The sequence below is a fragment of the Aquarana catesbeiana genome, linkage group LG04 (assembly GCF_042186555.1).
Source record: "Aquarana catesbeiana isolate 2022-GZ linkage group LG04, ASM4218655v1, whole genome shotgun sequence".
In the NCBI taxonomy this organism is placed as follows: Eukaryota; Metazoa; Chordata; class Amphibia; order Anura; family Ranidae; genus Aquarana; species Aquarana catesbeiana.
Window position 1 is genome coordinate 152,699,655 of NC_133327.1, and position 16,173 is coordinate 152,715,827.

The window sequence follows — 16,173 nt, forward strand, 5'->3', positions numbered from 1 at the left end:
CTTCACAAGCTGGTTATCTGAAACCCACATGCACAAATTCACATCTGTGGCTGGAAAACTTTTCATCAATTCGTGAAACACCACCACCTTCTAAAATGGATACTCACCAGAAACAAGGAAAAAATGCGCCTTTGGTTAATGCTGGGTTAACCACTCCCACTCACATAAGCATGTCTGAAGATTCCCAAATTGGTTGCCAGTAATCACTCCTTGCACCTCGACATTAATCTCAGGATCTCATAAAAAGTAGACAGCCATCATTATGCAACATGTTAAAATTTATTCAATCAATAAAATAGGTATATAAAATTTACACTCACAAATATAGTGCCTATAGACCAGCAAATCTTTCCAGCAATGCTTTGTAGGGCCCACTAGCATCGTTCCGTCTCCCGGGATCAGCGTGCGGTCCAAGCCAAGCCTCGGTGCGGGTTAAGGCAGGAAGTGACATTGGCATTACCCAGAAGCCTCTACGCGTTTCGCATCCAATCATGCATCTTCAGGAAGCTTCTTGTCGCCATTCCTTTGTGCATATGATGACCATGTCTCTGCATGTGCATCACCCATCTGCACTGACTATGTTCCTGCATGACACCAGTCTCAGCCATCCCCTGCAGACAACGGCACTCCTGGAACTACAGAAACTTTTCTGTTCTCCTGTATTTCCTTTTGTTAGCCTCCTGTACTTCCTAGCCAGCGAAAATGGCATTCCTGGGGGGGGGATCCACGTACCAGTAGGCTAGGTTTGCCTGGCTTATATGAATTGGGACTGCTATAGGTGACGCTACACTGAGCTATATTTCCTTGCTTTTGATACAATTGGTTCATTTGTGTGATACACAGGATACAATGTATGGTATGTAATCAGTCCAGGCACTAAAATAGTCTCATACATGTAACACTGCCATATTCAGAAGGAGTAGCAGAATGTGTATTGAGTTGTAATTATAAGTATGCCCATGCTGTAGATGAGAAATATCTTACTAAATTGACAACTTTGCATAAAAAAAAATCATTTTCATTCTGCATTTTCCAAAAATATGTGGCAAAAAAAATAAAGTCTTCAAAAGACTTATTATGATTCTTAGAAAGTACCTTGGGGTGTTTGCTTTCCAAAATTGGGTCATTATGTGGGTGTTTCTACTGTCCAGTTGCTCCAAGGCCTCCTAAAATGTGATAGGTAGTCAGAAAATTAGATGTGTAATTTATGTGTAACTTATGCTCTTTGAAAGTCCAAAGTCTCACACATTTGGTATCTCCATATTCCGGAGGAGTAGCAGAATGTGTTTTGGGGTTGTAATTCTAAGATGATGTGTGTTAAAAATATCTTATTAATTGACAATTTTGTGTAAAAAACAAAAACAAAATAATAATTTTCCAAAAACTTGTGGCAAAAAATGAATTTTTCAAAAAACTCTTTATGCCCCTTAGCAAAGACCTTGGAATGTTTGCTTTCCAAAATTGGGTCATTTTGTGGGTGTTTCCACTGTCCAGTTGCTCCAAAGCCTCCTAAAATGTGATAGGTAGTCAGAAAATTAGATGTGTAATTTATGTGTAACTTATGCTCTTTGAAAGCCCAAAGGTGCTCCTTGGATTTTGGGCCCCTCTATGCATCTAGGCAATGAAAAAGTGTCACACATGTGTTAACCCAAAACTTGGGAGGATAGCAGAATGTGTTTTGGGGTGTAATTGTAAGTATGCCTATGCTGTGTGTGAGACATAACGTGTTAAAATTAAATCTTTGTGGGGAAAAAATATATTTAATTTCTTTGTTTTCCAAAAAAGTGGCAAAAACGTACAACTTAAAAAACTCTCTATGCCTCTTACTAAATACCTTAGACGGTCTACTTTCCATGAATGGATCATTTTGGGGTACTTGTACTGTCCTTGCATTTTCGAGACCTCAAGAAATGAGATGGGCAGTCAGTACATCAGTCTTAACCAATTTTCAAATATATGCACTACTGTGCAAAAGTTTTAGGCAGGTGTGAAAAAATTAAGAATGCTTGCAGATATAGAGGTGTTAATTGTTTTTTTTTTATCAATTAACAAAATGGAAAGTAAGTGCAAGAAGATAAATCCAAATTAAATCAATATTTGGTGTGGCAACCCCTTGCCTTCAAAACAGCATTAGTTCTTCTAGGTACACTTGCACACCGTTTTTGAAGGAACTTGGCAAGTAGGTTGTTCCAAACATTTGGAGAACTAACCACAGATCTTCTATGGATGTAGGCTGCCTCAAATCCTTCTGTCTCTTCATGTAATGCCAGACAAACTTGATGATGTTGAGATCAGGGCTCTGTGGGGGGCCAGACCATCACTTCCAGGACTCCTTGTTCTTCTTTATGCTAAAAATAGTTCTTAATGACATTGGCTGTATTCTTGGGGTCATCCTCCTGCTGCAGAATAAATTTGGGGCCAATCACATACCTCCCTGGTATGGCATAATGGATAAGGAATCTGCCTGTATTTCTCAGCACTGAGGACACCATTGATCCTGATCAAAACTCAAACTCCAAATGTAGCCCCAAACTTGCAATGAACCTTCACCATGCCTCACTGTTGCCTGCAGACACTCATTATTGTACCGCTCTATAAACCTTCAGCAAACAAACTACTTACTATTACAGCTAAATGATAAGTTAATAACTGTGTTTCAATCTGCATATGAAATTGATGAACCACAGCACCTGTTTGGTATAGTTGGTTAAGCATACGCCTGTCTCTAATCCTACAAAATCCCTGACTTTGTGCAAGTGTACAAAGTGTGCAAGTGTAAGAATTGATGCTGGTTTGAAGAGGAAGAGCCAAGAACGCCGGTGGGGGACACCAGAAGAGGAGGATCTGGGCTGCATTGTGCAAAACTATTGCACAGACAGGTAAGTATGACATGTTTATTGTTTTAATTTAAAAAATGGAAGCTTTACAATCACTTTAATCTACTTTACAGAAGCCTCAGACTAGGAGAGGGAGGGGCAATACTTAGGGACAATTGGACATCTGCATTTATATGCATTATCAAGAAACTAGTTCAAGGATAAAAAGGAGAAAGAGGAGTTCATCCATTTGTAGATACTCCTTCTCTCTCCAAAGTCTGAAGACAGGGAGGTGATCAAGCTTTGTTGCTTAACTGCAGCAAAGAAAAATTAGGTAAACGGGGCTGTGCAATCTGAAAGGGCTGTTTAAATCTCAGGACAGGATAGACATAAATATAAATTGTTTGGTGGGTCTAATGGCTCCTATATATGTATTTTAAGTGTATATGTATCTGTTTGTGCATTCATTGAGTTCAGCTTTTGCCTGAAGATGGGCTTGAAAATACAGATGAACGCAAGTGTTTGGTGCTGGGTATACAGAGGAGTTCCTCCATTTCATACTGCAAAGAGAATCCAAACTACATCAGAGTGCCCAAGCTACACAATTTTAAACATATCTGTAATATGTAAAATGCATTGAAAAAATGTGTACAACATGTATGCTTCATAACTAGATTTTAGCTGTTATTTTTTATGGCAAGATTGCAAATTAAATGTGGAATCTCATAAGCTGCTGTCAAAGTTTTTTTAAATTCTTATCAATCTGTCTAGTGTTATCAGTCTGAACACTTTAATAAAATGTACTGAAAATATTACACTTAGCATTCTACACAGGGCAAGAGACTATTTCCTGATAAAGATAATATATCTCTCCATTTATATGTCTCTACATCCCCTGGACTTATACCTAACCTTCTTTTAAATATTAAAATGACATTATACATCTAGTTTTGCCTTGTATAACTAACTACCTATTACTAATAAGTTATGGAGTTCAACAGAGGGGATATTTCTATATAATGCTCTATAAAACAGTCTACCTAATTTGATCAACTTTGTAGAACACATCTGAACCCCATAGGGGAAAGGAAAAGGGACAGTTGCTTTGGTGTTCCTATCCACTAGAAGTTCATTATATATCTAACCTGCCTTTTTACTCAACTTCCAATATATAGTGCATGAACATTTCATTTTTTTTTTTTTGTAATTCCTATAGTTAACAAAAAGTCGCATTTTCAAACATGTGCAAAAAAAGTGCACCACTAGGTCACATGAAAAGGCAGACTTGCATAATCAATGGTAATACAATAAGGTCTGCACAGCATCAATGAGCACCCAAGAAATTACAATTTGCACTGCAAGCGAGTACCGACAGGAAACATGAAAGTCTCAGAAAGAGGTGACAGGTGGGAGTTTCCAAAAAGTACAGATGAAGTGCAGCATAAGAATGCAAATATGTTCAAAATGAAAAGAGAGAATAAAGAAGACCGGGGTCAACAGAGAGGCCCCAGAGGCTATAATAATGACCCAGGCATGGCCTACAACCAGATGGACAAAATAAAATTGGCCGGGTAACTACCTAAACTACAAGGGATATATCACCAAACTTCATAAAGGTTATGGGAAGGGAATAAGGGGACAGGGGAAGGGGGCAGGATCAACATTTATTTAAAAATCAAACGTCCTCTTCATAACACATTTCTCTACATCAAATAGCTTGGTCAGGGAAAAACATTGTGCCAATAGTGCAAAAATGCCTTGTGCCCCTATACGCATAACTAATAAGGTAGAAAAAAGACTGCTGTCCATTAAGTTAAATCACTCCTTCAATTTTGTTCCAGAGGAAGACTCCCTAAAATAATATGTGTTTTTACTATTTAAATCACAAATTTTAGTCCAGGGACTACAGGTACACAGTAATAGTGAAGTGAGTCATTAAAAGTTAAAGGCAGGTATAAAACTTGTGAAACCACCCTGTTCTAAATAAAGAATCCAAGATGAATATCATTTGGATATTTAATTTGTATTCAGGTGGGTCCTCGCACTACATAGTTGTTGGTATATTTAAAAAATATTGCGTAATCTGATTGTAAACTATATGGTCTTGTGAAGTAGCAACAATTCAACTGTAAACCTCCAAATGCAAAGTACAGTTGAAGAACAAATGTTTAATAATTGCTGGTTAATACGAATTTCCATTTTTATAGATTAGGCTACTGTGAGCAACAAAAGCACTAAAGCACTTTACAAAGTCAAACATACTTACTAAGAAAATGTAAAAAACATTCCCCCATTGGGACTTTATAGGCAAATTTTGAACACCTTCTCTTTTTTTAACATACTTACTAAGTGAGGACAATGGCAACTGCATCATTCAGAACGCTCTCTCCAAACAGTAAGGTATACAGATCAGTATCCACATTCAGCTCATGGAATATAGCCAACACCGTCACTGTAAAGATCAAAGCAGAAGTGCTAAGTATTTTTTATATTTTCTATTATACCTTCAATAGCAAGGAACACAGTTCAGTAGAAACAGATGTTAGCTGGATCACCACCAATAGGTTCTACACTATGATAGGCTTAGTGTTAATGTATTCCCATCCATGTACTAACACGTAGTAAATCAGTGCAGAGATGATTAAAACAACCTGCCACATATATGATGTCTTCGGTTCTGTAAGATTTCAGTTTACAGCCATTCTCCATTGCTCAATAATTTTCACTCCAGACAAGATTTGCTGAGCAATGTTTCTAGCATTTAATAGCATTAACTTCAACAGTTGTTAATCACAGCACTGAAGCCAACTGAGGTTGCGCTATCCTAGGCGTCTGTTTCCATTACATTGCTATCATGTGCAATGGCCCATAGTACTAATGAGATGTTAATGAGGCAAGAAGAGGATTCTTGACTGTGCTCTCTGTTTTGCTCTATAAATGTTCATGTCCAGAATTATGCATAGGTTACACATCATCATGCCTAGGAATGCAGGAATCCTAATTGAAGGGAAACACTTTTGCCAACCTGTTTTTTCCACGTCATAATTTCATTTTCCCTCTTATTTCTTAAGTGGATGATTCTTTTATTATACACCAGACATGGACAGTGTGATTCCCAGAGTTGGGAATATCAGAGTATTAGTAGAGACATTTACATTTCTCACCCATATTTTCTTAAAAATACACTGAGCCATGTGACTTTATTACATTCATCTCCATCACTTTACCTTTAGATTTATTTGACTCCTGTGTTTCTGTTTTTTCGGGCCAGATCTGTTTCTGAGAGCTGATTACTGAATGCACTAGGTTTAACTCTGGTATTGGACTGAATAGACATATTTAGACACCCTGCACAAAGTGCTGACTGATTTCATGTAATGACTGTAAAAAAATGACCAAAAAGTAAAAAAGGCAACAGAGAATGCTTTGCGGGAAAGGAGGGGAGGGGTTACACAATTTCAAATGTTGCTTTTAGCAAATATATTTTTTGATGATAAATCCCTGTACTTACACTACACAGAATACAGGTTTTGTGAAGCTTCTACTCTGTTAGCCACAGGCATCTTTCATAGCTTAACTGAGTAAGGCCCCTTTCACACGGGCGGAATGTCCGTTTTTTTATCCATCCGTTTTCAGATGAAAAACGGACATTCATGTATCCCTATGGGATAGCGGATGTCAGCGGATGAACATCCACTGACATCCGATGACATCAGTCTCTGCTATGCTCCGAAACTGATGACGGAGGAAAACTCTATTTTTCCATCTGTCTGCGGATCGTATCGGATGAAAACGGACAGACAGTCCATTTTCATCCAATCCCCCCATAGAGGAAAGTGGCGATCTGACCGGTCCGTTTCTGCACAGTTTGAAGAGATGGACTAGTCATCTGCCGGCTCAGTGGGGATAAACGGAGCGATCCCCGCTGAGCAAGTGGATTTCCAAAAACGGATCCTCCCGGGATCCGCACGTGTGAATGGGGCCTAATTGTAGTGCTGGTCACATTCAAATTCTTTGTGTTTTTTATTGCTTTTAATGGGTAAATGAACATCTGTGGGCTCATGCAAACCTACAATACTAGTATGCCATGTCAGTTTCTCAATGCTCTTGTGCAGTTTCCTCTAGAAAACCAGTCCCAGCGAGTCCGAAATAAAAAACCCATTGTCAGCTTTCTAAGTGTCTTTCAGTGTGTCCTTGTAGAACTTCAACTTAGGGTGCAGAGCCTAAGCCCCAGCCTGCTTCTTCACCAGGGCCCCTGATGATGGGGATGGAATAGCAGCAAGCTAGAACCAGGCCGCAGTCCCCAGGTACAGCTATCTGATGAGCTGCTATATATATCAAATAAAGCTGCCAACACTCCCCACACTTCCTTATAATGTGACAATAGGAATCAAAAAACAATTAGTGCAGCGCTAAATCAATAAATAAACAATGACAATTTGATATCGACATACAAAATCTGATAAAGTGTAAAATATCTGACAAAGTGCAAAAATGATCTCCTTATAGTACAAAAATATGTTTAAATGTCTACACATAAAGTGCAATGTCCTTAGTACTCCACACAGTGTTCTTATTCAATCCAATACGTAACATGGCAGTCTATTATATACTGCAGCAAGGAAGTGTCAGGAACCATAAACCAGACGGAGACAGAAAGTGCAGTTAAAAATCACAGCTTTAATGAAATGATAAAAATAACACAGTTCAGGAACGTAGTCAAAAAACAGAAGCCAGGGTTTGGATGCCTGAGCAGGTAATCAGACGAGCCGGGCCAGGAAACCAGAAGTCAGTGTACTCAGGAGCAAAAATCAGGAACAGGCATCAGAAGGGAAGTCAGCCAGGCCAAGTCATACACAGGAGCACAGGAAGGGACACACAAGTAGGAAATGAGCTAAGCTGCTTAAATAGCAAAAAGGGTCTGGCTGTAGGCTGGACTAATGAGGCAGGTAAATGGTAATCATGTGAGTCACTGTGGTAACCGACAGCTGAGCAGCTTCTGAGCACTGAAAGAAAAGAGTTGCCCGTAAAGTAGCAGGAGCCCAGCCCTGACAGGAGGTAAGAATTTCACAGGCAGGCTAAACCACTTGGGGAATCCTATGTTATGGGTGTGCCCTATAAACAATGCTTATTTGTGAAAATTATACTTCATACATATAGGGAAAAAAAAAGATATCAAACATATTTTTAAAAATGTATAAATTAGAACTGAACAAAAAACATTATTGTTACTTTTTATCACCACAGAATACTACTGTATTAACGGATCCAATCTGATAAGCTCAGATTCTTGCAGTCTACGGCAGTCTGTGCCATTTAACAGTAGGGTAAGTAACCGGGACTTGCTGACCTTCAACAATGAGGTTTTTATTTACTGTTCCCTTCCTAGCAAATGAGATTCTGCTGCATTCTTGTAAGCTAGGGAGCAATGCCATAGCAGCAGCTGAGCAGTGTTTTAGCAAGCCTGTCGTTGGCGAGTAGCCACCAAGTCGGGATCACTAAGACATATCCTAACTCTTTAAGAGTTTACAGTGTATACTTTCTTAAAAAGATGGAGTCCAGTTTAGATCATGTTGCTTTCAAAGAGCACAAAAGAACAAAAGCAATGAGAGTTTAATAAGATGTAAGACTATACACCACCAGTAAGCCAATTAGATATTATTCACAATGTAACCTTTATGAAAGCTGAAAGAAGTATGTAACAAGAGAATGCAAATGTATACAATATTTACACCCTATATAAATACATTGTACAGAGGTTAATAACAAGGCGATGGAACAATTCTACAATATAATTGCACTATTTTACTCAAAATGGTCATTTAGAATAATAAGCGAACATGCACTTGTATAATCATTTTTGCTTCATCATTAGCATACTAACATAGCCTAATTAATCAGGGATGTATTTTCAGATATCTGTTTGTATTAATCAAGTCACAATGCTCATCAGCACAGCAGAATAACCTCACTTTGAATAGGAACTTCTGGTTATTAATGTGAGGAGAGTACCTGTGTGGTAAGAGGATGGACTAATTGAGCTTAATGCTCTTGTACTTGAGAAAACCTTCACAAATTATCCTACATTATAAATATTCAGTGAAGATAATATATGGACAAGATTGTGCTAATAGTTATACTGCTGATCAGGCAGGTACAATAGGATACCTTTTTTTTTTTTTTAGAAGGCCCAACATCATAATTTCTGCACCATGATGACATTAATCTAGTGCAATGAGATCACATGTATGCGGGAAGTTAAAATAACTAGAGTTGCATTAGGCACTGCTTATAAATCCACCCTCGACAACTGGCATTAACCTTCAGTCTGAAATTTGCACCCCTTTTTCTAATGCTTGTTGGGGTTACTGGTATGGGCACTTGGGAAACAATGCAGAGAAGAAGCTTTAACATTACAGTATGCAATGTGTACGCCAACAGGAGAGACCTGGAGGCCGATGGAAAGTGAGAATCCCATCTCTTATCTTCTCAACAGGACACTGCATGCCTGTTTTTTATTGTGAAAGAAATTGCTGTGTGTGATGATGAGACACTACACAAGGGCTGGATATAGCCGGGCGAATGTGAGGGTGCAGTAAAAAATGTCAGGGGGGCAGAGGATGTGAGGTCAACATGTGTAGAGAAAGGAGGGCAGTGTCAAATGTGTGGATGTGGGAATCAAGTTATTTTTTTTTTTTTAGCTCAAAACGTTGGTTGAACAAAAACAAAATGACTGATGTATGGGCTGCTTTACTGAGCCTACCTCAAAGTGTAAGTTCATCTTTACAAAAAGTCTGTACAGTGACCTAACACTGGACCACCTCCCTACCTCCCCCAGTCCCTCTGTACTTACCTCCCATGATCCTGCACTGTCCCACATATCACTCCACTGGTCAGGGGATTTGACATCCCTGCAACTTAATCTCCTCTCCATACTGTGCAGCCAGTACAGACCAGATGGATTATAATTAATCAGCATTATCACATGAATGGCACTGACCAATCAGAATCTGTCTAGCCCATCCTGTCAGCACGGCAAGGAGAGGGGATAAAGCTGCAGTGATTTCATATTCCCTGACTGGTCGAGCAGCATGCAGAAACATAACAGTGTAGGATCATGGGAGGTATGTATAGCAGGATAGGGGAGGTGGGGAGGGGTCCAGTGTTAGGTCACCTTGCAAATTTTCTCTAAAGGTGAACTTACACTTTAAAGAAGAACTTTATTAAAGCCAGAAACAGTTGAGACATCTTGGTCAAGTCTATGTACAACATAATGTACAGTGTGCAGGGTCAGGACTAAGTAAAAAACCAAGCAACTTATAGAGTGCAGCAGTCAGAATGAGCACCATGTTCAGAGTCTTCCCTTACATCCATGTCTCCAAAGTCCCACCTTACATCAGTGTCCCCAGAGGGCCACCACCTTACATCAGAGTCTGCAGAGTCCCCCCTTACAGCAGAGTATCGCCCCTATCAGCAGAGCCCAGCAGAGTGCCCCTTTACACACAGAGCCGCCATCAGGGGGTACAACCAATACAACTGTAAGGGGCCCGTCCGGGCCAGAAGAAGGCAGGACGGGTGAAGGGGAGCCATTTTGTGCACTATAGAAATTATCGTGCAGCTTCTGCTGCTTTCTGCGTCATTGAGCTCAGATATCAAGCTTTTTACTGCCACCTCTGGCTACTATGTGCATGTGCACCCCTCGTGTGAGCTGCCCATACTGTGCTCCTCTGAGTCAGCAACATGTCAGCTTTGTGAAAACGAGCTGGGACAAGGTAGGAAGATTTCCTTTACAAGTAGGGGCTGTGAAGGAAAGGGAGAGGGCAGAGGCTTGTGTGTTTACAGATTTGTGTATGAGTGGGGCTAACATATATATACAGGTGGGAGGCTGGCATATATACAGGTGTGAGGGGGGCTGGCATATATTCAGGACGGGGGGGGCTGAGTGCGTATAGGTGAGGTGGCCAGTGTGATTTGGTGGGATGGCCCGTGGGCAAGCTGGGGGGGGGGGGGGGGGGGCACAGGCCTAAAGCTATGTAAGTGGCCCAAAAATCCAAAAATTTCTGATGGCTGCCATGTTTACACATACCTTCACCACTGGCAGGTGGCTGCCATGGAAAGGTTTTAAATAAATCTCCTTGTCACTGACTCTAAAATGCGCAGTTCCAGAGCCAGTCGATTAGCAAACAGTGGGGTGTGTGAATATAAGCCATGCTTGATAAGTGCAAGATGTCACTAGGCAGGCACACACCCGACCCGCCCTACTGCCTGAGGCCATGCCTGGAAGTTCTCTACTCGGATGGCTTTGGTGCTGTGCATGTACATTTCAGAGCTGACAAGGGTTTTTTTTTTTACAGCCACTTTTCTCCTGTCCACAGGCATTTATTGACAGCAGAAAAATGCCTATTTTTCACAAATCATCTGTAAATTTACAGATGGTTGACAACACAGGGCTGGGGTGTACACATGCTGCCACTGAGATGCTTTGCATCATGGCCATGGTTTTGTGACAGAATTTATATCCTCTGTTGCTTTCTGTGGGCACAGCGCCTGATGACCGCATTCTATTCAAGTGAATGGGGCTGCTCTGCAAGCACCCCACAACTGCATGCAATGTGGTTGCAGTATGTAGTATGTGGAGTTCCAGGGATTACAGCAGGTGGTGTGGAGGTGACAACACTTCCTCACTGCCTGCCAAATGCTCTCTGAAGAGTGATCTGAACACAGATCGCTCTTCAGAGACCAAAGCTCATGTAAAGGAGCTCTTAAAGGGATAATGGACAGGAAGCGGTTGAACAGAAGCATCACAAACTTGAGGAAAAACAACATCAGTTTATCTAACTGGTAGCTTGTGAGCCATCCCCAATACTTCTTCAGGTGCCCCTGGGCATGAAATCATCGCTGCAAGGAATGTACCCAGATAATGAATAACAGCCATATTACACTGTAATTTCTAACCCTGCTGATGGAGAAAGATGGGGTATTCCTTAAATCCTTAGCTCTTTTACTTTTCATGTATCTACACTTCTACCCCATCTCACTCCTCCCCCCCCCATCCCTCCAGTTAATCCCTTTCCCCTGTGTGTCCCCCTTAATCTCTTCTATATTCTTCCAAGTCATTTCCTTTATCCCCCACGCTCTTTCCCCTACCCCTTCCCCCACCCCCTCTGCCCCTAGGTAGATACCCTGGCCAGACCTGGTTTACTTAACTGATGCTTTTGTCAGGTTATCCATTGTACAAATTTGAAACTGAAAAACGTCTGTAACTAAACAAGCATGTATATATATAGATACAGGTTATGTACTAATGTTTTCTTCCTGTTAATATATGATCAGTTGTCATTAATGCGTTCCTTTCCTGGACTGGCCAATCCTGGCTAATATACTCTAATGTTGCATACGTTTCTCCCCTGTTTTTTGTCTGTATTCTCAAAAAAACAAATAAAATGATTGGAAAGAAATGAACTCTGAAAGCTCCAAGAACAGGGAGGGGGAGAGAGGGGAGGAAGGTGGACACAGTTCAGTAATAGAGCAGTGCTCAGTGTTCACTCACCCCAAGCTGTGATCTGTATATCCAGGCACTATCATCATTCATACAGCAAAGATGTAGCTTCCAGCTGCTGTACTTAATATCTCCCGCCCACACATCCCCTTTCTGAGGCACAGCACTGGCCGAGGCAGACACAGGAGGAGAGGAGGGAGGAGCTGGAGAAGATTGAGTTCTCTCTCCTCTCCTGTCTATGTAGAGCTGGGGATTGGCTGGAGTCTGTGAGACACTGAAACATGACAGATGCAGCCAGCTGGCCCTAAAAACTGCTTCCCCTGATAAATGGGTTTGCAACCCTGCCTGGGCACAACTTCCATGGGGGGGGGTTGTAGGTGGGGTCACAGCTGAAATCTAGGCTACCCCCAGCACCCCCCTAGATCTGGCAATGTACTACATTAGTCCCCTCTGTGCTTTGGAAAAAGTCTCATATTCCTCACTCAGCCTCCAGCACCACACCTACTGTTTCTTCACTAGGTGGAAGGACACATAGCTACAAAGCAACGTGAAGCATTCAAACTGTGGGGGGGATTTACTAAAACTGGTGCACACAGAACTTGGTGCACTGTGCATAATAACCAATCAGATTCTAACTTCACATTGTTCAATTAAGCTTTGGCAACAAAACCTAGAAGCTGATTAGCTACTATGCACAGCTGCACCAGATTCTGCATGCACCAATTTTAGTAAATCTCCTCCTATGTGTCTAGAAGTACTAGTCAGAGTGCAATGGTCTTATCACTGAATGTGTAATATGCAATGGTTAATAGGAAACTGTATTGTATTATCTGTGATTACTTATTTTTAACAATTGCGGTGATGCATACCTAAAACCAATTTTTTTTCTTTGATTTTTGTTCTTATCAAATCAAATCTAGTAATATTTTTGTTTTTCTCTTCTATGAAAGGCCATAAGTGGACAAGTTTTTGGAAAGTTTCAAGATATATAATATTGGAATAATCAAAGCCTTTATCCAGCCACGTGTTTTTGTTTTAAAGTGGTCGTAAAGGCAGAAGGTTTTTTATCTTAGGCTACGTTCACATTGGGGCAGGGGGGCTAAAACTAGCGGTGCTTTTCGGCCGCTAGCGGGGCGCTTTTAACCCCCCGCTAGCGGCCGAGGAAAGGGTTAAAAGAGCCTGAAAAGCACAGCTGCTGAAGCGCCTGCAAAGCGTTTTCAATGGCAGGGGCGGTGCAGGAGCAGTGTATACACCGCTCCTGCACAGCCCCAAAGATGCTGCTTGCAGGGCTTTTTTTCTCCTCCTGCAAGTGCACTGCCCAAGTGTGAACACACTCAGGCTTTCACACTGGGAAGGCAGGAGACGCGCTTTTCAGATGCTTTACAGGCGCCATTTTTAGAGCTAAAAGGCCTGAAAAGCACCCCAGCGTGAAAGGGGTCTTAAAGTGGTACTAAACCCAGGTGCCTGCATTCAATATATCTGGTCTCCCACAGTACAGAACATGGAAATGCAATTACTTTAGTAAACATAAACTGCTAAAAAACCTTTTCTCATCAGCAGTATATAGCAGTCCTTTGACTTCTATCAGCATCTGGTTAAAGCTTGTAGAAGGAGTTTTCATTTCTCTCTGACTGTCCTATGGGGTTGCAGGACCACTGATTCTCTCTCTGGACAGTGCTGATTGGCCCTGTGCTGGTCACATGCACCCTCCCAAGAAAAAAAAAAAACCTCTCTAGCAATACATACCACATTGAGCATGTGCAAAGCGACTCTAAAGCCTCTGTTATATCAGGATTTGGATTGGGGACAGTGGAAAAAGGGGAGGATCAGAGAAGACCGGATCAAACTTTTACACAATGCACAGATTTAACCCCTAAGGTTCCACAGTGAGTATAACAAGCATGATTTACTGCATATACCGACTGATTTTACTATTGTGGGTTTAGAAACACTTTAATGCATTCTATGCATTAAGATAAAAAGCTTTCTGTGTGCAGCAGCCCCCCTCAGCCACTCTAATACTTACCCCGAGGTCCATATAGATCCAGCAATGTTGCACAAGATGCTCGGCTGCCTGGGACTCCCCTCCTCATTGGCTGAGACAGCAGCGCAGTGCCATTGGCTCCCATTTCTGTCAAAGTCAGGGAGCCAATGTGTAGAGAAACGGAGTAGGGGCAGGCCATGGCTCCGTGTCTGAATGGACACAGGGAGCTACAGCTTGGCTCGGGTCCCCCATAGTAAGCTGCTTGCTGTGGGGGCACTCAACCGGAGGGAGGAGCCAGGAGCACTGAAGAGGTACCTGAGAAGAGGAGGATCTGTGTAAAACCATTACACAGCGCAGGTAAGTATGACACGTTTGTTATTTTTAACGAATAAAAAGATTTTAGTATCACTTTAATTGATTGCACGGAAAAGGCATAGAAACTTAATGGTTTCCATGCTGTCTGTGTTTTTATGGAGGTTATTTCTCTTCTCTTTCTGTTCTGTTCTAGCACTTGGACAAGAAGTGAGGGACACAGGCAGCAACGCAATCTTGACAAATGTTGTAAACCTCCCTCAGTCTACTTGAAAACATGTTTGTATTGCTCTATCTGGCCTCATTGAGGCGTTTTCTTCGTCACTTCCTATTGTGCCTCACACCCATCAAGTAGATGTGGAGAGCTCTATCTATTGTCACGATATAAAAGTTCTGTCTAGAGTGGACCCTTATGCTCCGTTCACACCTGAGCGCAGCGATTTACTGGCATTTTTTTCGGGCATTTTTGCAGCTTTTTACAAATGTTTTAAAACAATTTAGAAGGATATTGCAAGAGTTTTACAACTTCAGGTGTTTTTGTTAATATATATATTATATTATAATTATTATATATATAAATATATACAATTATATATAAGTATTATTAATATATATAAATAAAAAGAACTAGGGGGAGAAGAGGGAAAGGAAATTAGGAGTGGAGTGCTGCTGTTTGAGCAGAAAATGCTCATAAAAAGCTCAAGTCAGGCGTTTCTATTGAAGTCTATGGGGCCAAAAACGCTTGTAATCTGCCAAAAGAAGCTCATGTACTTTTTTGAGCGACGGGCATTTTGCTTCAGGTGACAGAACACTCATATGTGAACAGGGGCCAATTAAATGAATGAGATTTGGCTTGTTGAGTGTTTTACAGCTGCAAGCTTCAAGCAGAAAATCGATGTGAACGGGCCTAAAACAAACCTCAATGCACATGGTCTTTGAAAATAACTGTAAATAAATAAACAATACGAACATATCTTTTAATTTTTTTATCATTTTTAATCTGATGTGCTATGAACAACTGAAGATACATTTTGTTTTGTTTTTTTGGATTTGCCCCACAATAAACAATCATTGGTACTAATTAGATTTCTCAAAAACAAATATTTGCAGACATTTTCCTGAAAATGACAGTTTCTTCTTTGTATTTTGAAAACAGAAGTATATGTAGTCATTTTCAAGATATTTTCTGTTGGGTTAACATCATTCTAGTAGTCTCTGCTGCAGTTAGCCAAACGTGCTGAGAAAAAGTACATTATTTTTATCTTCAAAGACCCCAATTGTAAACCCCGTTTACTGCTCTCACTATAACAGCAGACAAGTATTATTTTATTCAGCAGTCTATATGTGTGTCAGAATAGGGAGCAGCAGAAAGCAATCACAGCACGTATCAGAACAACATGCAGCTGCTAAAATTCAGCTCTCCTTATTAATTATCTGTCATTTGCTTGATTGATAAATGATAGATTTCCCACTTCATTAAACCAGTCTTTAAGATGGATATGTGGAACATCAAGAACACACTACAAGCTAAACTCTGCAAGATAGCAAATGTTATAATTCCC

General features: G+C 40.8%; 1 protein-coding gene across 1 annotated transcript in view; it reads right to left on the reverse strand.

The window, feature by feature from the left end:
- Positions 1–16,173, reverse strand: part of SLC9A9 (solute carrier family 9 member A9) — a 1,177,825-nt gene that overhangs the window by 965,652 nt on the left and 196,000 nt on the right. Inside the window, exon 6 of the mRNA XM_073625891.1 lies at positions 5,163–5,268. Within this exon, the coding sequence (XP_073481992.1) occupies positions 5,163–5,268 (106 nt within the window). The remainder of the gene's footprint in view (positions 1–5,162; positions 5,269–16,173) is intronic.